The sequence below is a fragment of the Dendropsophus ebraccatus genome, chromosome 1 (assembly GCF_027789765.1).
Source record: "Dendropsophus ebraccatus isolate aDenEbr1 chromosome 1, aDenEbr1.pat, whole genome shotgun sequence".
In the NCBI taxonomy this organism is placed as follows: Eukaryota; Metazoa; Chordata; class Amphibia; order Anura; family Hylidae; genus Dendropsophus; species Dendropsophus ebraccatus.
Window position 1 is genome coordinate 20,161,089 of NC_091454.1, and position 26,383 is coordinate 20,187,471.

The 26,383-nt window shown below is 44.9% G+C and overlaps 1 protein-coding gene across 1 annotated transcript in view; it reads right to left on the reverse strand.

Annotated features, from left to right (window-relative positions):
* The window catches only part of POLR3B (RNA polymerase III subunit B), an 81,766-nt gene that overhangs the window by 22,402 nt on the left and 32,981 nt on the right, over positions 1-26,383 (reverse strand). The window contains exons 13-20 of the mRNA XM_069968694.1: positions 20,836-20,997; positions 19,471-19,671; positions 19,032-19,194; positions 15,742-15,895; positions 9,739-9,813; positions 8,110-8,208; positions 6,673-6,800; positions 859-1,068 (exon numbers count right to left, since the gene is read on the reverse strand). Of these exons, the coding sequence (XP_069824795.1) occupies positions 859-1,068; positions 6,673-6,800; positions 8,110-8,208; positions 9,739-9,813; positions 15,742-15,895; positions 19,032-19,194; positions 19,471-19,671; positions 20,836-20,997 (1,192 nt within the window). The remainder of the gene's footprint in view (positions 1-858; positions 1,069-6,672; positions 6,801-8,109; positions 8,209-9,738; positions 9,814-15,741; positions 15,896-19,031; positions 19,195-19,470; positions 19,672-20,835; positions 20,998-26,383) is intronic.

The window sequence follows — 26,383 nt, forward strand, 5'->3', positions numbered from 1 at the left end:
TGCCTCCGCACTCCTCTGCTTTATGGCGTGCTCAGTAATGGGCAACAGGGCCGTACAAGCTTACCGCTAGCCACTTCTCAAAAAAAAAAAAAAAGACGGCTGGAACACGGCTTAGGGAGCTATTGAATGACGTGGCCGTGAATCGGACACAATGGGCCGACAGAAACACATTTTTCTATTTTACAGAAATAAAAAAATAAAAAAAATCTCCTATTTAGTTCCACTTGTATTGACACGACGCAAAAGAAGCAACAGCCGCCGTTAATGTCAATGATAGATGTCTGGGAATAATTTTATGGGAGCTTAGCAACCGGCCCTGGCCATCTTGTCTATTAGGGGGGATGAAAAGGCTGGCGTGTGCGGGGTGGATAAAGGAGGCAAGGTGAGACTGGAGAGACTCATTTATTTCTCACTAATGACCCCCCCCCCATCTCAATCCAATTAGACCAACATAAAATAAAGATATGGACGGAATTTGTTTTGCAAACAGAAGGTAGGAATGAATAAATGGAGGGCCGTAGCCTCCGGGAATCACATGACACAGGCAGAATAAAAAGGGAGATGAAGCTTTTAAAGGGTTTTCCAGGATTAGAAAAAGCAAAGCTTTCTTGCAAAAACAGCACCACCCCTGTCCTCAGGTTGTGTGCGGTATTACACTTAATCTCATTTTACTGAGCTGCAATACCACACCCAGACTAAGGACAAGAGAGGCGCTGTTTCTGGTAGAAAGCTGTCATGTCTTTCAAGTCCTGAATAGCCCCTTTAAAGTGATCTACCATCAACAGATGTCTAGACGTTTTTACATTTACCCAATACATATGCACGCTCAGTTTGGCCAAGTGTGCACACGTCGCTCACCTCTATCCAATGAAGCTTTATTTAAGACCAGGGCGTCCTCAATGTCGTACCCGCTGTAGCTCATCACTGCCACCGTGGCGTTCTGTCCGGCGGGAAGTTTCTCAAAGTCTATAAGTTCTATAGTCTTCGTCTTCACCATCGGCTTTTGTGGATACGCCAGTAAGTACATTAAGGTGTCGATTCTATTCCTCTGGTTGTAGCCAATAGTCCCTGAGGACAAGAGAAAAATAATAAAAAATAATATAAAAATATTAAATTATTCAATCGGCTGATCATGGTCTCTATTAAAAAGAGCAATAATCGGCCAAATCTACCCATGTAATAGGGCCCTAAGTGACTATGGAAGTCTGACCTCTGGGGACCTACAGGATCTTGAGTACTAAGGGGCCACAACACTGATTCAGCAGTGCAGCCCCTTTAAAGTTTTTCCTTCCACCTACTGGTTGCACAAGGAAATGCAGCAGGCCCCAGTGACTTACATGAAGCTGTGCTGCAGTTCCCTGCAGGGGGGCGCTGTGCAGGGACAGACTGTGATTTAATCCTAAATCCACCAGCACTATAAAAATTTGGAAAACCCTTTTATCTACTATGAACAATAACTACTTAAAGGGGGTTATCTTTTTTTAAAAAAAACATGGCCACTTTCTTCCAGACACAGCACCTCTCCTGTCCTCAGTTTGGGTGCGGGGTTTTGTAGTTGCATTGGAGTGAATGAAGCAACCGGAGGACAGGAGTGGCTCTGTTTTTGCAAGAAGGTAGCTGTGGGTTTTTTTCTAACCCTGGATAACCCCTTTAAGTACAGGTGCCTCTTGACAATAAGATGATCACAATGGGATCACCAGTGCTCAGCTGTTATCTGTTAGGGAAACCTGGTAAGGATACATTTTCCCTGCAGTGCCCCCACAGGCAAAATTAAGCATTACACATTTCAGATTCAAATTAATGTAGGAGTTGAACACAGGACAGGACGGGTCCTCCAGGCATAAAGACACTCTTTGCATCTGTTTTCTGACCAAGCGATGAGGACTCTCCCTAAATTAAAGGGGTTATCCAGGCTTACAAAAGAATGGCTGCTTTCTTCCTAAAACAGCATCACTCCCCACTGAAGTGAACAGAGATGAACTGTAATACCACACACAACCTGAAGACAGGGGTGGCACTGTTTTTGCAAAAAAGTAGCTGTGTTTTTTTTCCCTAATCCTGGATAATCCCTCTAACTCAGAATTTCCTAACAGCATGATAATGGGTCTTCGAGACAACTAGACAATTCTTTTAAGTAGTTACGAGACTGCCCTGTTCTATCTAACTCTCTCTCTATATTTTTATATATATATATATATATATATATATATATATATATATATATATATATATATATATATAGTTTTTTTGTAAACCTCCATATTTCCCATAGTTAATGGGTGATAAATACGCGGCTTGTGCCTATAGCTGTAACAGGCCAGACCCCCGCCATATTGATGTGATTAGCCCACCGCAGAACACAAGGCTTTCTAGCCGATTTCACATTAGGTTTCAGCTCATAACATGTCAGATGTTTCGTATTGTTGGGCTGAGAATTCCTCCAAAACATTTTATAGCCGTGTAAAATTACTGAGGTTATTATGCAGGTGATTTCCAAACAACAAAAGGTCCCGGGCACAAAGCGCCTGATCCCGAGCAGTGATCGCAGCGCATTTTGTTGGTTTAATAACACATAAAGAAACACTAAGGAATGATAAAGGTCGAGCGCAATGAAACCAACATCCAGCTGGGAGAAGAGGTATAATACCGAGGCCTGCAAACCTGCCGCTCTCCAGATGTCGGGAACTACAACTCCCAGCGTGCAAGGATAAGAGTGATGAGCTGTGAGGTAAAAATCTATTACTATACACATATATGTAGGCTGAGGTGTGTTGTAATGTGGAGGTTGGTCAGGCTATACATGTAGTGTGGTGTAATGTGGAGGTTGGTCAGTATATACATGTAGTGTGGTGTAATGTGGAGGTTGGTCAGTATATACATGTAGTGTGGTGTAATGTGGAGGTTGGTCAGTATATACATGTAGTGTGGTGTAATGTGGAGGTTGGTCAGTCAATACAGACGGGGTGGTGTAATGTGGAGGTTGGTCAGTCTATACAGACGGTGGTGTGGTGTAATGTGGAGGTTGGTCAGTATATACATGTAGTGTGGTGTAATGTGGAGGTTGGTCAGGCTATACAGGCGGTGGTGTAATGTGGAGGTTGGTCAGTCTATACAGGCGGTGGTGTAATGTGGAGGTTGGTCAGTCTATACAGGCGGTGTGGTGTAACGTGGCCATTGGTCAGTCTATACAGGGGGTGTGGTGTAATGTAGAGATTGGTCAGGCTACACAGGTGGCGGTGTAATGTGAAGGTTGGTCAGTCTATACAGGCGGTGGTGTGGTGTAATGTGGAGATTGGTCAGGCTATACAGGCGGTGGTGTAATGTGGAGATTGGTCAGGCTATGCAGGTGGTGGTGTGGTGTAATGTGGAGGTTGGTCAGTCTATACAGGCAGTGTGGTGGAATGTGGAGGTTGCTTAGTCTATACAGGCGGTGGTGTGGTGTAATGTGGAGATTGGTCAGGCTATACAGGCGGTGGTGTAATGTGGAGATTGGTCAGGCTATACAGGTGGTGGTGTGGTGTAATGTGGAGGTTGGTCAGTCTATACAGGCAGTGTGGTGTCTATACAGGAGGTGTGGTGGAATGTGGAGGTTGCTCAGTCTATACAGGCGGTGGTGTGGTGTAATGTGGAGGTTGGTCAGTCCATACAGGCGGTGGTCTAGTGCAGTGCTTCTCAAAGGTTTTCTAATAGAGCCTCACCCAACAGACCAAGGCAATGCCTGGGCCTCACCAGACTGGCCAGGAGGATGCCTGGGCCTCACTATCTGTGGTAAAAGTTATGAAAATAATGCTAGGGCTACCTTTCACCCATCTCCCAAGCTCTATATACTAATAAATTAGGTACAAAATAAATGAATAATGTTGCTAAAATGGAGATTTCTGCAAACAGCAAAAAGACTGTGCAGATCATACTGGGCCTCACCAACAACTAGGGGGCCCCTCACTGGTGAGGCCCGCCTCACAGTTTGAGAAGCACTGACCTAGTGTAATGTGGAGGGTGGTCAGTCCATACAGGCGGTCTGGTGTAATGTGGCCATTTGTTCATCCTTGGACTACTCTAAAATTTCTTCATTTGATATGTAATGTTGATCTTATTTTGGTGACCAAAAAATATATAGGGCAGCGGGGAGACCCAGAAATAATATGAGGTAGGGAAGGGGAGCCACAGGAAGGGCAGCAAACAAGTGGTAATATCAAGAGCCAGAGATATAGCAGTGAGACAGGCAGAAGTGGGAACCACTAGGGAACCACAATTACATCTGGTAAAGACTGGTACAGCAGGGCGTCACAGGTTGGTACAGGAGAGCCGCGGAAATGCTTTCAGCTTGGGCAGGGGAGCCATGAAAATACATAGACAGGGGGGCCGGAGAAACAGACTGAGATAGGCCAGGAGAGCCACAAAAATGCACTGAGGTTGGGCAGAGGAGCCACAGGTTGGGGCAGGAGAACTGCAGAAATACAATCAATATAATCATTAAAGAACGATTGATATGATAGATACATAGTTGGATTGGTAGATGACAGAAAATAAGGCCAGTGCCGCCCATCAGCAGAGACATGATGGCGAATGCATATTTCACGAACAATAAAATAAAGGTGGTGGTATGGAAACGTCCTATTGCTCTTACCATGAACTTTTTGTAATTCCCATGTATTTTAAGGGCCAGGACCATATAAGATTACAAAAACATGGCTGTCTTGCATATAGACTGGCTCCACCGGTCCACAGGCCGCAGATAATCAAGCAGTACCAGACAAAACCTCTGGACAAGCGTGGCGTATATCTGTACACACACAAGGATATAATCCCTACCTAATAGAAACTTAATAGACCGTTTTGTTATATCTCCAGCTCCACTCGCTATTCATCCCTTTATGACATATTAATACTCATCAGGCGTCTGGTGCCAATCCTGTCTTTCACGTAGGTTTTTTTTTTTATCTGACTCCTTATTCTTTATTCAGGTGTTTCGTAATAACAAAACAGAAACAAAGGGCTTTTTTATTGCTTAAGATATCTTGCAGCCTTTGTATCCCGACCATCGGCAGTAACGTCAGAGCATTGTATCCAAGGAGCTAAATGTGCAGGACCCGGGGTCAGGACAGCTGAATACACCAACCTCAAGAAAACACAGACAATGAATTGCAAATGACACTCCAAACAAAAAGAGAGAGGGAGAGGGAAGAAATCTCATTCAGAGGGAAGACTACAAAAGGCCTGAGCGGGCCTCAATTGGCTTTCTGTACACACTGATCCTGTCTGACTGTGTGTGGCAAGAAACTCAATGTTTTCCAGGAAAGGAAGGCAAAAATCAGGGCCCTGCGCTTCCACATCAGTCAAGGAACTAAGCTGAAGCTACTGAACTATTATAATAGTCGTAAAATTTACATTAAGTGAATATTACAATACTATAATATAATATATATCAGGAGTCCTCAACTGGCGGACCACGGTCCGAACCCGGACCGCGGAGGCCAGCTGTCCGGACCCCTTCTGCAGCTCAGTATACCTGTATACTGAGCTGCGCTCTGCACAGTAACTATGAGCTCATAGTTACCGTGCGGCAGCACTGACAGAGAGGGAGCCATTGGTTCCCTCCCTGTCAGTCACTCTTGTGGCCGCACTGCAGCAGTCACAAGAGGCCGCACTGTGCCTCTGGATTCGGCGCTCAAGTGACATCACTGCGCCTACGCCAGGACAAGGGGAGAGCGGCCTCTAGTGACTGCTGCAGTGCGGCCACAAGAGCGAAGAGAAGAGGAAATGCCGGATCCAGGTGAGTATAAGTGTTTGTTTTTTTTATGTTATACTATATGGGGGGGGAGCGCACAGGGGGGCTATATTTGAGGGGGAGCACACAGGGGGGGATATATACTACTGGGGGAGCGCACGGGGGGGCTATATACTACTGGGGGGTGCACAGGGGGGCTATATACTACTGGAGGAGAGCACAGAGGGGCTATATACTACTGTGGGGGCGCACAGGGGGGCTAAAAGTTAGAAAAAAAAAAAAGTTATCTAGAAGCCATCAGCAAGGATGCAATTGGCTGATAATTGCTAAGTCCAGGCACGGTGGGAATTGTAGTTTTGCAGCAGCTAGACAGCCGACTGCTTCCCTTCAGTCATCTCTCAGTCGCTGATGAACAACACAGATACTGAGCAATATGTTGTGTTCTTCACCTCCGTAAAAGACAAATTTTCAGTTTTGTTATCGCTATTATGCTTTAGGTGAAGTCACATGACCTGACATCTTAAAGGGAAACTAACAGCAGGTTGGAAGCATCTAATCTGCTGTTATGTCCCTATAGCGCATGGGGGCGTTCAGAATAAGGGTAGTTGCCTTACCTTGATCCTCAGCACAGTTTTAGGGAAAAATTGTAGTTTATTCCTTATGCAAATGAGGCGGTTTGGTATACTACCACCCGTTAGGAGGGGTGGATCAGTGCACGCAGGGTGGTAGTCCCGCCCCCAGTGCACCAAACTGCCTCATTTGCATAGCGATGGCTCAGGGTTACGAAACTACCTTCATCCTCAATGCTCCGAGTACAAAAGACACATAACAGTAGGTTAGATGCTTCTAACCTGCTGTTAGTTTCCCTTTAAGGTGCCTGTACACCATATTGTCCACTGTCTGTGGCTTTGGCTGATAGTATCATGTGTATGGTGACAGCTTACCCATAGCTTGTTTACCCATAGCGCACTGGTAAGTGTTTCTTGGGGACTGGTTGTGATGGGGGTACGGGATAAGCCCGGCGCAAACCCCAAGCAACGTGAAGGGCTCAATCTCCAAATGGGTGGTGTGCCTTAAGAAAAATCAGACCATTCATTACTTTGAGGTATAAAAGCATAAAATGAAATAAGATATAGCAGATAATATAATGAAAGAGCAGACAGTAACAGTTCATGAAGCGATTAAATCAATCTATGTGACACAACAGAACTAAAGGGGTTATCCAGGCTTAGAAAAACATGGCCGCTTTCTTTTAGAAACAGCACCACTCCTGTCCTCAGTTTGGGTTTTGCAGCTTCATTCCACTAAATTGAACTATAATACCTGAAGACAGGGGTGGTGCTTTTATTCCAAGTAGCTGTGCTCTTCCTAATCCTGGATGCCACATCTGTCTATTGGTTGTATATGTTCTTGCAGCTCATCGTGGAAATGAATGAGATTGAGCTGCAATACTACTAGTACCGACCTGTACACCAGGGTGACGCTGCTCCTAAAAGTAACAGTGTTCTTTGAACCCTTTAAAGGGGAAGTCCAAGTTCAAACTTTTTTTTCCAAAACACCTGGGGAGGAGCTGGGTGAACAAAACAAGCAGCTCTTACCTCCCCCGCTCCAGCGCTGGGGTCCGCTGTTAACCGCTCCGATTCCCCGCAGCTTCCTGGTCTGAGTGGGGACCTGGGATGTGAAGCGTCAGGCCCGCTCAGCCAATCAACGGCTGAGGAGGGACAGCGGACCCCAGCACTGGAGTCGGGGAGGTGAGCACATGTTGTTCAGCCACCTCCCCTCCGGCGGTTTTGAAATAAAAAGGTTAAGCCTGGACTTTTCCTTTAAAAGGTGTTTTAGGGTATAAACCCACAAACCGTATATGCAGCAGATACGCAACAAATACGCAGCAGATTTGTTGGTACAGATTTCATGCTGTGTTCAGTTATTTAGATCTAATCTGCTGCGAGTTTGCTGCGATTTTGCTGCGTATCGCAGCAGTAAATACGCTGCATATACGGTGTGTGGGTTTATACCCTAATGGTGATTTGTTTTAGGTTAAAAAACAAACAAACAATCTTTATCCACCGGGTGCAATATTCCCCCCCCCCCTCCAGCGGAGCCTGCTCACCACTTCCTGGTTTCTTCTTGAAAGTACCTGCTCAGCCAATCACTGGCTGAGATGACTACTAATGGAGCCAGTGATTGGCTAAGTGAGTGGGCACTTTCTTCTAGTGAAAAAAAAAACAGGAAGTGGTGGGCAGCGGGGATCGGGCAAGGGTGGGGGATCATAGCAGGTGAGTATGAATATTTTTTATGGATCACTTATCTGCAGGATATGTACATTCGCATAATAGTTTTGTGAACTAAAATTTAGACATGAGGCTAAAACGGCGACTTACTTGTTGATGGAGTGCTCATACAACGATATGTAGCAATCGTTCTCTTCGTTCACGTCCAAATATTCCACCAGACTTTCATGCAGAAAATCCTCAAAGCTCCTGCAAACGGTCAGCGAAATAATGAGGACCGAGTCCTGCCGCTCACATCATCACCCTCAATCCCGTACACCGTCTCCCAGGAGCCGTCACCTGCTCAACTCGTCTGGCAGGCACAAGGAGTCAGCCTCATCCTCGGGAGAATCGGCTTTATTCCTTCTTATCGCTTTGTAAGAGCCTTGCTGCACTTAAGACCCTCTATACTCCTGGTAATATTTCTTTTCTCTCTATTTGATACTAATAGGTCTACACTAAGGAGAATCCAAATCCTCCTATTATGCCCCATTTTATTCTATTTAGCATCTAGTTATCCGACGGTCTTTAGAATTAGCATTTTCATTTGGAGTAAATTATGTGAGGAAGCGTGAATTAATGGAATGACTGGATGGAGAATGGATTTTAAAAAAAATCCATACTAATGGTCTATGAGGGCTGTAGTATACGCAGCTATTGAGTGCTCTTTATGTATGGTGAAATAGGGCAATAAAGCTGGTCACCTATATCGAAAATCTAAATTTAAAGGAATTGTCCATTTACCCTTTAAAACCATTCAAATCACTGCGGTGGAACGACTAGTGTTGTCGCAGTGAGGTAGGTTGCGTTTACACACAGCTTTATCTGACAGATTTTTTAAGCCAAAGCCAAGAATGGATTTGAAAAGAGGAGAAATCTCAGCCTTTCCCTTATAACCTGCTCTGTGTATAGTCTGTTCCTGGCTTTAACTTCAAAAATCTTTCAGATAAATCTTTCTGTGTAAATGCAGCTATAGAATCAGTCCCCTTCCTCCTCTGCTGGGGGCGGGCTTTGGACAGAATCAGTCCCCTTCCTCCTCTGCTGGGGGCGGGCTTTGGACAAAGTTAGTTTCCTTACCTTCTTCACATAAGACTTTATACAGAATCAGTCCCCTTCCTTATCTGCTGGGGGGCGGGCTTTGGACAGAATCAGTCCCCTTCCTTATCTGCTGGGGGGCGTGCTTTGGACAGAATCAGTCCCCTTCCTTATCTGCTGGGGGGCGTGCTTTGGACAGAATCAGTCTCCTTCCTCCAATGGTAGGGGCGGGCTTTGGACAAAGTTAGTTTCCTTACCTTCTTCACATAAGACTTTATACAGAATCAGTCTCCTTCCTCCTCTGCTGAAAGAGAGCTTTGTAGAGAACAAGTCTCCTTACCATCCTCGGGCGTATTCCTCCCCCTTTGGCAGCTAATATAATGTCTACTTACTGTCACTGCAGAATAAGTCTACCTCCTACTATGCTGGGAGCAGGTTTTGGACAGAATCAGTCTCTTTTTTTTCTCTGCTGCCAATCAACTAGAAAATAGAGTTTGGCTTTTAATAACAGAGTCCCTACTAGTCACCTCAGCCGCCATGTTTCTGAAGGCCCTAAGCCTTACTTTACAAGCTGACAGAAAGCTATTACTACTGCAGGGAACAGACTGTGCAAAGCCCTGACTGTGGGACAATGACTGACGCTTGGTCTGCAGTGATCGGTGTATAATAAACTACTGTTTATAACCCACTATAATCACCACTAACCTGTAACCCTGGGACAGCTCCACAATGTGCTTGTTGGTCACCATCGGTCTTTGTTTCTTAACAATAATGTAGGGCCTGTAAGAAAAGGATATTCAGTAAGTCAGAACCTATCCAGACAACCTTTATAGTACAACATGTATGTGAAATGGTTGCCCCACATCCTTGGTTTCCGCAATTATGGAAGGTCCGCTAACATGAGGAGCTATATGTAGAGGTAGCCAGGCATGTGTATAACCCTCTGCATACAAAATATGGAAACAGCCAAGCACACTTGCATCTACTATACACTAAGGTTAGGGATAGAAGTAGCACTGCTAATCCCAGGTATAGCATCTTATGTCCAATAGGGCAGGATGTGCTGTCCAGGGCAGGAAAGGTTTTCTATAGGGATTTGCTACTGCTCTTGACAGTTCCTGACATGGACAGAGGTGGCAGCAGAGAGCAATGTGTCAGACTGGAAAGACTACACCACTTCCTGCAGGACATACAGCAGCTGATAAGTACTGGAAAACCGTATAGTTTTTGAAAACAGAATTTACATCCTTTTTTAAAATTTATAATTTTACCCCATTACATTCTTCTCAGCGTTAGACCCACAGGATAAAGATATCTTCTTTAAGAAGAGACACTAACCATGAGAACTACCCCGATTACCCAAGCTACCCTACAGGTTTGTCTCACGTACACAATCTCTTTAAATCGTTTGCAGCAGAGTAGTTGTACTCTTGTCAATACGCTGTGATATTTGTGATATTGCAGTTTAACCCAATTGAACTGTGTGGAGCTGCAATACCACAGGCCGCCCATAGACTAGAGTGGCACTATTCCTATAGACTTTAATGTAATACATTAACGCGCATGTTGTATACCTACTTTACTGTTGTATTTTGCTTTTCTATGTGTGTGAACTTAGCCTAAAAGTGCATGAGAGGTCACTAAAATCTGGGATAATAATATAGAACTATAAATAAAAATGACTTTATATTCCCATTGTATACAAATTCCGCAAATATATATATATATATATATATATATATATATATATATATATATATATATATATATATATATGTGTGTGTGTGTGTGTGTGTGTGTGTGTGTGTGTGTGTGTGTATATATAATATATATATATATATATATATATATTTTATTAATTAATTTTTTTATTTATTAAAAATATATATATATATTTATTATATATACACACTATATATAAAATTAAAAAATATATATTTTTATTTTATATATACATACACACATTTACATACATATACATATATATATATATATATTTATTTTTTTATTATTTTTGTAGTTTTTATTTGGTGAATTGTATAGAATGGTAATATAAAAAAGTTAAAAAAAAATTAAAGAAAATAAGTAAATAAAACTTCACTCCCCAGCAACAATCTACATGGTAAGCAGAAGTTGTGCATTTGGCATCAAGGACTATGAAGCCTTTAGGGATAGAGATTGGCAGCTCCTATTCTCCCATGTATACGGGCAGATTCTACCACTGGTACCAGATCCTTTGTTTAGGAGAACAACCCCCAGCATGCAGAAAACTCAGGGGACCCCGAGCTGTCATAGACAGTATTGGGGTTTGCAAGAAGACTGGCAACAGCCGGGTCGGCCATATTGTGGAGGCCTAGCAGATAACATGCAGTGTGCGTGTAACTTGGCCCGCAGCCTATGACTGCTCCCATTGATATAATACAGCTCTATTTAGCTTAATAAACTTGTATCTCCTGTCAACATCATGGGTCGGGATTGATAGGCCTCTGCCAGGTGCAAACTGTTGCTAGAGGCCCCTTTATATCCTCAATACAAAAGCATGACATTTTCCAGCTGAGTGAGCTCCCTCAAAGACCGAGCGGCTCCCAAAGAAAAATTCATTAGCCTCCGCAAGATTTGGACGATTTTCCGCTGTAATTAAAAAATAACCAATTCTGCTTCCGATTCTACCAGAAATGGTGACATCATGGTAGAGAGACGCCGCAGGTTTATTCAGTACAGTGCTAACCTGAATGTTCATCCAGAGCTATCTGGACACATAAGGAAAATCTATCCGCATTTCTTATCAGGTAATCCAGATAGATTTCCTGATCCATAAAGTTCTATTGGACAGGGACACACTTAAGGACCTTTTTGAAGGGTGTCCATGCAGGAAAATAGGCCCTGAAAATATAGTCCCATACTTGCCCAGAATTCAAGCATGGATGTCCCATAGAACCGTATGTGAGCATCCGCAACTGTGGACAGCTCTGGATGCGCATCTGGAAACTGTCCGGAATTCTGGATGTGCTGCTAGCCAGACCGGGCCAGCATCAGCACTCGGGCAAGAAAGTAAGTGCCAAAATTTGTAATTTACTTAATAAAATACTTACTATTAAAAAAAAAAAAAAAAAATCTCCAGTCTTCCAATACTTATGTCCTGCAGAAAGTGGTGTATTTTTTACCATTTTTGAGAGCAGTAGAGGTTTCCTATGTGGATTTGTTGTTGCAGGACCCACAGCAGTTGATGAGTACTGGGATTTGAGATTTTTTAATAGATGTAAATTACAAATCTCTGGCACCTGTTTATTTGAAAGAAATTTTTTTTTTTTTTTTTTTGGTGAACAACCACTTTAAATGCAGGGCAATATTTGACAGGGTAAGCAGCCATTGGCTCCCAGCCCCCTCAATCAAACTTGTCAATGTTCCTAGTGATCTAGGGTTGTGAAAAAAAGTGAGTGCAAGGATCCCTGGTGTTCTAGGGCATTGAAAGGCCAACCCCTTTAATATATGGATGCCTGGTGGTTTAGGCTAGTATTTTCCAGCGTATAAGACAGGGGTGGGGAACCTCCGGCCCGCGGGCCGCATCCGGCCCCTGAGACCTCCCGATGCGGCCCGCGGCCCGCAGCTCCCCTGTGATGCTCGCCGCTCTGCTGGGGAAGAAGCCGGCATACACCGCATCCTCCGGTCTGTGACAGCTGGCGGACACCGGAGGATGCTTACTATGCCGGCTTCTTCCCCAGCAGAGCGGCGCGTGTCTTCAGTCTCCTGCGGGCCGCGCGCGATGACGTCATTTCATCGCGCGCCGCCTGCAGGAGAAGACCGGCACAGAAGACCTGGGAGAGAAGAGGACCTGGACTGCGTGGGAGCGGAGGTAAGGTGAGTGGGATGTTTATTTTTTTATTTGGGGGTTAACTAGGCTCCCAGGGACATGACTGATGGGGGGGGGGGGACAACTAGGCTACCAGGGACATGACTGATGGGGGGGGGGGGACAACTAGGCTACCAGGGACATGACTGATGGGGGGACAACTAGGCTACCAGGGACATGACTGATGGGGGGGGGGGGGGGGACAACTAGGCCCCCAGGGACATGACTGATGGGGGGGGACAACTAGGCTACCAGGGACATGACTGATGGGGGGGGGGGGGACAACTAGGCTACCAGGGACATGCCTGATGGGGGGGGGGGGGGGAATAACTAGGCTACCAGGGACATGCCTGATGGGGGGGGGGGGGGGGGGGACAACTAGGCTACCAGGGACATGACTGATGGGGGGGGGGCAACTAGGCTACCAGGGACATGACTGATGGGGGGACAACTAGGCTACCAGGGACATGACTGATGGGGGGATAACTAGGCCACCAGGGACATGACTGATGGGGGGGGACAACTAGGCTACCAGGGACATGCCTGATGGGGGTTAACTAGGCTACCAGGGACATGCCTGATGGGGGGGGGGAATAACTAGGCTACCAGGGACATGCCTGATGGGGGGGGGGGACAACTAGGCCACCAGGGACATGACTGATGGGGGGGACAACTAGGCTACCAGGGACATGCCTGATGGGGGGGGGGGGGAATAACTAGGCTACCAGGGACATGCCTGATGGGGGGGGGACAACTAGGCCACCAGGGACATGACTGACGGGGGGGACAACTAGGCTACCAGGGACATGCCTGATGGGGGGGGGGGGGGGGGACAACTAGGCTACCAGGGACATGCCTGATGGGGGGGGGGGGGACAACTAGGCTACCAGGGACATGACTGATGGGGGGGACAACTAGGCTACCAGGGACATGACTGATGGGGGGGGGACAACTAGGCTACCAGGGACATGACTGATGGGGGGGGGACAACTAGGCTACCAGGGACATGACTGATGGGGGGGACAACTAGGCTACCAGAGACATGACTGATGGGGGGGGGGAATAACTAGGCTACCAGGGACATGACTGATGGGGGGGGGGGGGAATAACTAGGCTACCAGGGACATGCCTGATGGGGGTTAACTAGGCTACCAGGGACATGACTTGGGGGTTAACTAGACTACAAGGGGCATCACTGGGGGTTAACTACAATAGCAGGGGACCTAGGGGAACAATACTATGCCTTGTCCTGGGTGCTGCAAACCCCCGCTACTAACTGCCGCACACGGTATGCGGCCCTCGAATGATTTTATTAATGCCCGACCGGCCCTCGACATGGAAAAGGTTCCCCACCCCTGGTATAAGACAACCCCGGACTTTCAAGAAGATTTTCAGGGGTTCGCCTTATACGCCAGAAAAAGTTAACCCCTGCCTGACCGCAGCAGGGTTTGCTAGCGGGAGCCCTGCTGCGGTCAGGCATGGGTTAACTGAAGTAAAAAAAAAAAAAAACAACCCACACACACAACTCACCTGCGTTCCAGGTCATAGGTGAGTTGAATCATTTTTTTTATTCTATTTATTTATTTTTTACAGGGGTTGCTGCATACGGCGGGGAAGATTTTTAAGGGTTAAAAAGTCGTCTTATACTTCAGAAAATACGGTAAGTAGTTCATTTTACGATCCGTCGTGGACAGAAGAGGAAGGGTTAATGCAGCATACCTGTGATTGTGCAGTTACTCTCCCAGTTTCTAGTGTTATGCTTGGTTTTAACATGAAGCTGAACCCTGACTGTTCAGCTTCCTGTCCTCCTCCTCCATCGAACATAGAGATAAGAGCACAGTTTAGAGCAAGGGTAGGAAACCTTGGCTCTCCAGCTGTTGAAAAACTACAACTCCCATCATGCCTGGACAGCCAAAGCTTAAGCTTTGGCTGTCCAGGCATGATGGGAGTTGTAGTTTTGCAACAGCTGAAGACCCAAGGTTCCCTACCTCTGGTTCAGAGCAGTAGTATCAAACTACAATTCCCATCATGCCTTGACAGCCAAAGCGGCCTATGCTTCTACCTCTACCGGCAACTACATACATAGGGGAAGAAGCAATGTGGAGACAGCACGTCCAAAAAAACTTCGCTTTTATTCACACCAGTGCAACGTTTCGGCTCTTATTGTAGCCATTCTCAAGCAGAAAGGCTACAATAAGAGCCGAAACGTTGCACTGGTGTGAATAAAAGCGAAGTTTTTTTGGACGTGCTGTCTCCACATTGCTTCTTCTGGATTTATATACGTAACTGGGTCCGGTTCGGTGAGACTAGCACCCACTTATTTTTTCCTTTCTGGTGCTGCTGGAACCTCTTGTTTGTTTACATACATAGGGGGAGATTTATCAAACATTGTTTAAAGTGAAACTGGCTTAGTTGCCCCTAGCAACCAATCAGATTCCACCTTTCATTTTCCAAAGAGTCTGTGAGGAATGAAAGGTGGAATCTGATTGGTTGCTAGGGGCAACTGGGCCACCATGTTTGATAAATCTCCCCCATACTCTTTTTTAGCGTTGAAGCCTGAATACAGTACTAGATGCAGGAGTAACACCATCCATTAAATGCGTCTATGAGCGGAGGTGTGAAGCCCCTTTAATCCCTTCCTCCAAGTGGAGACACAAGCACAATGGATGGCATGCAAGTCAAGAGTGCTTAAAGGGAAGCAGCCGAGTCAAAAAGGAGCAGCGGCCTGCGGACACTTGCTTGTCTGTCACTCGCACACAATCCTAACAAGCAGTGTGCAGGGCTCTCTATTAGCGACTGTATTATCTGGCGGCCATTATTATTTAATCCTCATTATTTCACCGGCACAAAGACATTACCTGCAGAGCCGCCCCCCGTCCGAGGAGATGTAGACGCATCTGTCCGACAGGTTGGTGGAGATGGAGACAAACTCGTTGATGTAACCCGCTCGTCTCATTAACCGGAAGGTGTTCACCAGCTTGTGGTGGTCTCGTATCACCCCCAGAATGTTACCTGGATGGCGGCAAAGACATTACCGTATACAGACTGATAAATTATATTATAATATACAGGATATATAGGAGATATAAAAAAAACAGATACACAGCAGCACACCACAGCAATTTAATACAGAGCAAGACCAGAAGTAAAGGACAGCATGGATGAGGTTTGTTATGTGTGAATACTTTGGTTGCCTGCAGCCACCACTAGGGGGAGCTTAGGAGTGTCCAGCATACAGTTTATACATTAACCACCAGAGCTCCCTCTGGTGGTGGCTACAGTCTATAGACCAGAATAGCACAGTATGCACCTCAGCTCCCTCTGGTGGTGGCTACAGTCTATACACCAGAATAGCACAGTATGCACCTCAGCTCCCTCTGGTGGTGGCTACAGTCTATAGACCAGAATAGCACAGTATGCACCTCAGCTCCCTCTGGTGGTGGCTACAGTCTATACACCAGACTAGCACAGTATGCACCTCAGCTCCCTCTGGTGGTGGCTACAGTCTATAGACCAGAATAGCACAGTATACACCTCAGCTCTCTCTAGTGGTGGCTACAGTCTATACACCAGAATAGCACAGTATGCACCTCAGCTCCCTCTAGTGGTGGCTACAGTCTATACACCAGACTAGCACAGTATACACCGCAGCTCTCTTTAGTGGTGGTTACAGTCTATACACCAGAATAGCACAGTATACACTAAGAACATCAGCTCCCTCTAGTGGTGGTTACAGGCTATATACCAGAATAGCACAGTTAGCACCTCAGCTCCCTCTAGTGGTAGCTACAGGTTATACACCAGAATAGCACAGTATGCACCTCAGCTCCCTCTAGTGGTAGCTACAGGCTATACACCAGAATAGCACAGTAAGCACCTCAGCCCCCTCTAGTGGTAGCTACAAGCGGCCAGATTTTAAGAGGTGGGGAACCTTTTTATAAAATACTAGATTGATAGAGAATATTAGACTAAACAATATAGAGCTTCTAGAGTGAACATTCACTTTAAATATTTAAAAAATAAAAAATTTACAACAATTTTTATATAATTTTATTTTACAAAACCAAAGCTAAATCCGAAGATAATTGGATACAGGGGCCATTCACTTCATCCTGTGTATTAGGGACTGGTGTTCTTGATATCCAGCTGGGCTGCTATATTAAGACAATGAACATTTAAAGACCAAAAGTTCTAATGAAGGATTAATAGTATAATAGCGGAATTAATCACATCGCCATTATGAATTGTGTAATCCCCTACAACAGATCTCATTAACATAACATTAAAACCACCTATACTGTACAGGTCCATCATGCTACCAAAACAGCTCTGACCCTTTAGACCACTGAAGGAGTCCTGTAGTATCTGCTTATATTATTTGTCTATATAATAAAGTATATGACCGTCTCTTTCTAGCACTTCTAAAGGGTAGATCTCAGTCAACACAGCAGTGACCAGCCAAAACCATACAATCTCTGAACTGCAGGCAGTATCATAGCTGAGCACTATTTACTCCCTATGGCCAATGTAAACTACTGCAAGTCAAGGAATAGCAGCCTGTCCATTTCAGGATTTTCCATAACAGCGTTTTTGTGTCTACGGGTTTAGCCTGTGTAGATTTTGGTTCCTTAAAGGGGAACTATAAGCAGGTTAAACAAAACTAACCTGCTGATAGCTCCCTAGTGGGAACTGAGACTAAAGATATGTCTCTTCCTCCTCAGTGCTGTTCCCCTGCTGTTAGTTATACCAGGTAAGCCTTTAGGAGCACTGGGGGCCTGGCTGCCGCCCCTCTGAGCACTGATCCGGCCCACCCACTGCATTGATAATTAACAGAGGTGGCAGACTGACCAGGGGCCATAGCCCCATGCTGGTGTAGGGAGGGGTGGTATCTACGCCCCCAGTGCTCCTAACGGCTTACCGGCCACAACTAACAGTACCAGAACAGCGCTAAGGATAAAGGTAAGAGACATACCTTCATCCTCCAGGATCTATCAATAAATATATTAATGGATAGGTAGATAGATAGATAGATAGATAATAGATAGATAATTTGAATCTTGGAGCAGCACCACCCAGGGTGTATTGGGTGCCTGCGGGAAGTCGAGACCACGACTTGACTTTGTATATAGCAGAAATCTCCACAGCACTCCGAAGTAGTCAAAAATAAATGTGATTTATTCCATAGTGAAACAGCACAGCAAAGTGTCAGATAGCGACGTTTCAACGACCTCCGTCGTCTTTTTCAAGCGTGACAACACTGCAAACATCAGATCCTCTTATACAGGTGACCCCTGAGGAAGTCCGGTAGTGCGGACGGAACGCGTGGGGCTCCTCCTATTGACACCCCGTTGTGTCACTGTTCATTTCTTGGTTAGGTGGTAACTATCTATTGTTTGGGTATCACTGTATTATCTGCCTATTCATCTTATTGTTGCTTGTATTAGTTTTGATATCCTATTTTTTATGGCAATATATTTTTTTCACTTTTGAAGGGTTATTTACCTTTTTTATTTTGAACAGGACACATTATAATCCTTTTACGGGGTGTCAAGGTGGATGACACCTTACGTGGTGTCTCCACGTTTGGTGTGCTTTTTAAGTGTTTTTAATCTTTTTGGATCTATGAGTATTATTTATATCTCTTTTTGTACCTGTGGAATAAAGTACTGTTATTTTTGAGCTTATTCTATGACTTGTGGTGTGCTTACTTACCATATGGCATATACTTTTCTTTGCTTTTTCTGGTATACAGATTTTCTATATGCCTATTGTTAGCACCCAACTTTATAAATTGTTTTGGCTGTGCATGCCCCCCATTTGTTGTTTTCTTATACAGGTGAGTGAATCAATATACAACAGTGATTGGTGCACAAGTGCACGTGCAGTTGTGCACCAATCACTGTTGTATATTGATTCACTCACCTGTATAAGAGGATCTGATGTTTGCAGTGTTGTCACGCTTGAAAAAGACGACGGAGGTCGTTGAAACGTCGCTATCTGACACTTTGCTGTGCTGTTTCACTATGGAATAAATCACATTTATTTTTGACTACTTCGGAGTGCTGTGGAGATTTCTGCTATATAGATAGATAGATAGATTTATTTTATATTATTTTTGGGGGGGCGGGGAACACTGCCCTTCAATTACCATTGAGGAAGACAATGAAGATGTTGGAGTAAGCCAGCTCTTCCCCACATAGCAGGTTGACATCTTCCACTCCCAGATTGCTGGCCAGTTTGATAATAGGCCCATCCTCCATATCGGTTGTGATATGTGTCATAAGTGCGAGGTTTTTCACTAGACCGCAAGCCTAAAACAGAAGACAAAAAGACAAAAGGGGGGATGACGTTTGTCAGTTTTGGGCAGGATACATACAGAGTAGCGGTCTTTCCAGCTGTTGTAAAACTACAACTACCAGCATGCACTGAGGCACGACCCCTGTCCTCAGGTTGGATGTGGCATTACAATAAAGCTCCATTCATTGAGCTGCAATACCACACCAAACCAAGAGTGGCGCTATTCATGCATGAAAGCAGCCATGTCGTTCTAATCCTTGAAGCTTTGATGCTTCCTAAAGTGGGCTTACCTCTCCTTCCGGAGTATCAGAAGGGCACAGCATACCCCACTGAGAAGGCTGCAAGGACCGGGGGCCACTAACTTTTCTTGTCTTCTCAAACTGGGATGATATCCTCGTCATCATCCCCAAGGCGGATATGTAAGACAACCGCGACAGCACCTGCGTCACTCCCTGACGGTCCATCTTGAATCTTTTCAGTGACCAATTTCCCTAAATAGATAGAGCATAAGACTATGAAAATCCAATGCAAGAACAAATATATATATATATATATATATATATATATATATATATATATATATATATATATATATATATATATATATAAACTTTTCACATGTCAAAAGTTTTAAATTGGTTGGGGGTCTCAGCACTGCGACTCCCAACAGTGATTAGAACGAGCAGGGAGAAGCATGCAGTTATGAAATTTACTCCTGTTTGCAGCAATCTCCATTCGGCTTCCCCGGATGACCCCATAATAAGTCTAGGGGGCTGTATGGAGAAGCTGGACAAAGATACAAGGAATGAAGAGCTTAGCTTCTCTCAGCTTGTTTTACTAACCATGAGACATCAGTGAATCAGATTTTCCTGACATATATGAACGTTTTTTTCTAGAGATGGGGAACCTCTGGCCTTCTGGCTGTTGCAAAACTACAATTACCATGATGCCTGGAAAGCCAAAGGCTGTCCAGGCATGATGGGAATTAAAGTTTGGCAGCAGCTGGAGGGCTGAAGGTTTCCCATTCCCATTCTTAATGGTAGGGACACTTAAAAGGGATTCTGTCACTAGGTTTATGCCACCTTAAATGAGGGCAGTATAAACTAGTGACAGAAATGCTGAACAGATAAGTGTATTACTTACATAATTTTGTTCATCTATTCTCCTAATATGCAGGAGAATAGGATTCTTGCCAAGCCCCTCCCCCCAGCTGCTGATTGACAGTTGACTACCTATACACAGCTGGATAGATAAGTGCCAATCAGCAGCTGGTGGGTGGAGTTTGCTGGTGCTCATGAATATCCAGGACTACTGGGCTCACACTCATAATGGAGAGGACTACTTGTTATCCATGTTATTTAAGAGGAGATCTCTGGATCAGTTGCACAGAACAATGTAAGTGATACATCATTCTGTACAGCTTCTCTGTCACTATTTTATGCTGCCCTGAGATAGGACAGCATCAATCTACTGACAGGGTCTCTTTAAGGCCCCATCACCATGTAAAGGTCTACAGAGCTGAATATAATCCGATAATCTAATAAAATCCCTTTTGATCTGTGCAGAAATCCCATGTAATCCCTGTAATTGATTGAACTCTTCCCCCTCTTGCTGGATAAAGTATGATAACAATGTAAAGCGATCGCTCCTCTTACCGTAGAGATGGCGTTCACCATGCCGTTGGTGATCTGATCCTGACGCATGTGCTTTACCACATCGAACTGCGCTGCTCTCTGCTTAGGAATCACCTGGTCGGCGATCTTCTTCATCTCGGAGTTAAACTTCTTAAACAAGTCTTCAAACAGGAGCGACAGCAGCTGCAATATATAATAAAGGAGGAAGTTCAAGGTTTCCCCTATAAAGACTTTAAGGGGAGATTTATCAAATATGGCGTAAAGTAAAACTTGCTCAGTTGCCCCCGGCAACCAATCAGATTCCACCTTTCATTTTCCAAAGAGTCTGTGAGGAATGAAAGGTGGAATCTGATTGGTTGCTAGGGGCAACTGAGCCAGTTTCACTTTACACCATGTTTGATAAATCTCCCCCTAAAGTTGTGGATAGTGGGTGTGTGTGAGCCCATATACGCTGATAAGCCATGACATTGTGACAATGCAAACCTGTCAAGAGTATTATATATAATACATATTATATAATGGTATATATAATTTATATATTTGCTACTGCTCTGCACAGTTCCGGACATGGACAGAGGTGGCAGCAGAGAGCACTGTGTCAGACTGGAAAAAATACACCACTTCCTGCAGGACATACAGCACTGGAAGATGGCTCATGCCAAAGATAATATGGATTATAATACATATGATATAATGATAAATTACATGACAGCAAGGAACCAGTCAGCTCTTGAAATGTAAAGATCTAGATGACTGGGTCAGAGCATCTCCAGAATGGCTGGTCTTGTGGGGTGTTCCTGGTAAGCAATGGAGAAATGACTGGTGTAGCCATGGAACATACCGTAATAACAAAAAAACAAAAAAAACGCAAGTGCTCCAAGGAAGGATAACTGGTAACTAACCCTATTCCACCGGACGATTATCGTCCGCATAATCGTTAACGATAAACGATCCAAACGACCGCTATTACGAAAGACCTGAAATCGTTCACCCATTTACATGGAAAGATAATCATTACTTATGACCGTTCTTGCGGTCGTCTTGTCGTCGCTATTGCGTTTGTCACTACTGCAAACGACCGAACGACTTCTTATTCAATGCGAACGAGCAACGATAAAAATAGGTCCAGGTCTTATTAAACGATCAACGATTTCTTGTTCGATCGTTAGTCGTTAACTGCTATTCAACCGAACGATTATTGTTTAGATTTAAAAGATTTAACGATAATCTGAAAGATAATCGTCCGGTGGAATAGGACCCATAGGCTGGGTTCACACTACGTTTTTGCAATCCGTTTTTTGCAAAAAACGGATGAAAAACTGAAAAAAAGAACGGAAGCAACTGTGTGCCTCCGTTTTGATCCGTTTTTCCATTGACTTCCATTATAAAAAAAAAAGAGGGATCCGTGGTCAACCTCATTCCGTTTTGATCCGTTTTTCTTTATAATGGAAGTCAATGGAAAAACGGAGGCACACAATTGCATCTGTTTTTTTCAACAGTTTTTCATCCTTTTGCAAAAACGTAGTGTGAACCCAGCCTTGGACATCATTCACACACCCGTAGTGTAGTCCGCGACCGCAGCCCGCACTACGAATGTGCATCTGTAGTGCTCCCACTTCATTACCCTAGCGATCCGCGCTGCAAAAAAACGGTCCGCATTACAACATGTCCAGATTATTTGCGGCACTTGGATAACGTAAGTTTTATGTTCTGCCCGCAATTGCCGATAGAACAACGGACGTGTGAATTAGGCCTTAGGCGGAAAAAATAAATGTTTTTAAATCATTTGGTGTCAAAGTTACACAGATTTGTAAATTATTTAAAATTCTCAGCTGCTGTATATCCTGCAGGAATTGGTGTATTCTTTCCAGTCTGACACAGTGCTCTCTGCTGCCACCTCTGTCCATGTCAGGAACTGTCCAGAGCAGGGGAGGTTTTCTATGGGGATTTGCTACTGCTCTGGACAGTTCCTGACATGGACACAGGTGTCAGCAGAGAGCACTGTATCAGACTGGAAAGAATACACCACTTCCTGCAGGACATACTGCAGCTGATACTGGAAGACTTGAGATTTTTAAACAGAAGTAAATTACAAGAGAGAAAGAAGTTGTGTAGGTTCAACTGCTATTTAACTTGACGAGGTTAACCTCATCCTATACCCAGTGGCGTAGCGCGAGGCCCTCCCGATCAATCACTCTTGTGACCGCAAGCATTGTTTTGCTTGAGGTCACAAGAGTCAGGCTCAGTCTTCCCCCGGATGCTGCGCGGCTGCCGGGGGTGTCGCGTCTTATCCCTGGCAGCACGCGCATCCCAGAGCTCCCTGCGCGCCTTGGGCCCTGACTTCCGGTTGCAGCGCCCAGGGAGCTCTGGGATGCGCGCGCTGCCGGGGATAAGATGCGACACCCAGCAGCAGCAGACAGACCAGGAGGAGAGAGGATCAACGTGGGAGCGCGTTGTCAGGTAAGTTAAGTTTTGTTTTGTTAAGTTTTGTTTGGGGGGGGGGGGGGGGGGGGGGGGAGAGCAGCCATCTATGAGGGTGGGTGGAAGGGACCATCTATAAGGGCCGGGGGGGGGGGGGGGGGGAGGGGACCATCTATAAGGGAGGGGGGGGGGGGAAGGGGACCATTTATAAGGGAGGGTGAGGAGAGAGGGGGCCATCTATAAGGGAGGGGGAGAGGAGGCCATCTATAAGGAGGGGGCAGAGGAGGCCATCTATAAGGGACGGGGTAGAGGGGGCCATCTATAAGGGAGGGGGTAGAGGGGGCCATCTATAAGGGAGGGGGAGAGGAGGCCATCTATAAGGAGGGGGCAGAGGAGGCCATCTATAAGGGACGGGGTAGAGGGGGCCATCTATAAGGAGGGGGTAGAGGGGGCCATCTATAAGGGAGGGGGTATAGGGGGCCATCTATATGGAGGGGGGAGAGGAAGCCATCTATAGGGGAGGGTGGGGGGAGAGGGGGCCATCTATAAGGAGGGCAAAATGGGGGGGAGAGGGGCCATCTATTTGGGGGGGCAACATAGGGGGAGAGGGAATACACAGAGGGGGGCATATATTATTAGGAGGTCACAGAGTCAGGGCTACCCACTAAATGAGGGTGTAAAGGGGACAGTACAGATGTGCAGTATGTATATAGATGAGGATGGTGTCAGAGTGAGGAGACTAATATGTCTGTCTGGCAGATTCCGTGGATTCGTGGCTCGGAGAAGTTCTCATAATGGCCCAGGGAGGATGGAGAAGAAGAAAAGTAAAGAACTCCGATCAGAAAAGACTTCCCCTGTGAGTCACCTGATATATCTGCACTGTAATGCATATGGTGTATAGAGCCTGTGTAGAGCTGGGGCCACCTCTATATGACTGGATGAGGTGATTTAGTATACTGGATTTGGTCAGTAACAATATGGTGGTGATGGTAGTGGTTGTGGTGTGGCAGTAATGTTTCCTTCCTATATACTGGTATTACTGGTAATATTGGTCTCAGTATACAGGATTTGGTCGGTAACAGTATGGCGGTAATATGTACGGTGATAATACTTTCTCTTCCAATATGCTGGTGTTATTGGTAATATCTGTCTTGGTGTGTGTGTGTGTGTGTATGTATATATATATTATATATTATATATATATATATATATATATATATATATATATATATATATATATATATATATATATATATATATATATATATATATACACACACCAATAGCATCACTTGGTCATGAAAGGAGGGGGGGCCCAAGTTGGCCTCTCGCACCAGGGCCCAGGAGACATTACCTGCCTATACCCAAGGAGTGAATACAAGTGAACATAAAGAGCAAGAAATAAATTACAAATCTATATAACTTTCTGAAACCAGTTGATTTGATAGAAAAAGATTTTCACTGGACACCCCCTTTAATGGCAGTGGCCTATATCAGCTTCGGGGGCCACACTGCAGACATGACTCCCCAGACCTCCATCAACTGTGGGATGATACAAGTCCTATCCATGGAGGCCGCACCTCCTGGGGTCTCTACACTCTAGCTGTTGCAAAACTACAACTCCCAGCATGCCCTGACAGCCTTCGGCTGTCAGGGCATGCTGGGAGTTGTAGTTTTGCAACAGCAGGAGAGGAATAGTGACCTTTCAGGCACAGCACAGGTTAATAATCACCCAATTTTCCGATTTTCGGCACCTTCACAGCTTACATGACACCTATAACCGTACAGGGGAAGAGAAAAAAAATAAAAAATAAAAAAAATCTGAAAGAATTTAAGCCTCTGCAACAGTTTTCCCCCAATTAGCTTAATGTCAGAGAATTCTAATGAGGCGGCATGAGATTGCTATTTAGCGCTCAGGCTTTTTAGAGTGCCAAATTCTCCTTTTCACACAAACCGGTTTGCGAAATTAAAGACATTAAGGCGGCCTTAATTACATTATCAGAGCCGGCGCCCGGGATTAGGCAATCTCTGAAGTCAATGCGCTCGCTTCTTTTGTCACAAGGCAGAAATCCCTCTCGCCGCGCAAGGTTGGTGGATTTCGAGGCCCCCCGCTCCATATCTCGTCCTGACAAAGCGAGCTGCATTAGAGGAGGCAGGAAAAAAATACGGAAAGACAAAAGGGAGACTGGGGGGAGGGGGGGGTAAACGCTTGAAGAATAATGAAACACAAAAAAAAAAAAAAAAAGAAGAAGAGGAGAGGTGAAAAGATTAAGTCTCCAATCGGTGGGTCTTGCTAACACCTCGGCTGGCGGAGGGCCTACCCCAATCCTCCAGTGACTAAACAGAAAAAAAAAAATATTTAAAAAAAAAAAAAAAAATTGGCTTATGGGTCCCCATCTGTTATCTAAGACGGGAGCCCATTTCCTTCTTCCCATGGGGTGTGAAATTAGCAGAAAAATCCCATCATATTCTATTCTCTTTCCTTTGGAGAGATACAATACGCCATTGTTGGCGGCTCTTCCGGCGATCTGAACACATTGAGAAAATTTTTATTCTCTTTATGTATTCTGCTGGAACTGAACTCTATCGGCTCAAAAAGAATTGGGTTCTTGGAATGGCTTAGAGAGGACGAGGGAATTCTTACAAGATTTTTTTTTTTTTTTAAAAAAGCTAAAAAATAAACATAAAAAGATGGAGATGAACGTCATCCGGTCGATAACGATACAATTTAAAGGGGGTGCACCGGTGAAAATAGTTTTCTTTCAAATCAACTGGATTCAGAAAGTTGTATAGATTTGTAATTTACTTCTATTTAAAAATCTTCAGTCTTCCAGTACTTATCAGCTGCTGTATGTCCTGCAGGAAGTGCAGTCTGACAGTGCTCTCTGCTGCCACCTCCGTCCATGGCTGGTACTGTCCAAAGCAGTAGCAAATCCCCATACTCTCCTGTTCCCATTGCTGGAAAGAATACACCAATTCCTGCAGGACATACAGCAGCTGATAAGTATTGAGATTTTTTAATATAATTCAATCACAAATCTCTGGCACTTTCTGAAAGAAAAAAAAAAATGGTTGGAGTACCTCTTTACCATAAAGGGGGGCTCCATAACAGCAGTGCAAGCCCAAAGTCACCACTACGATATTTTAA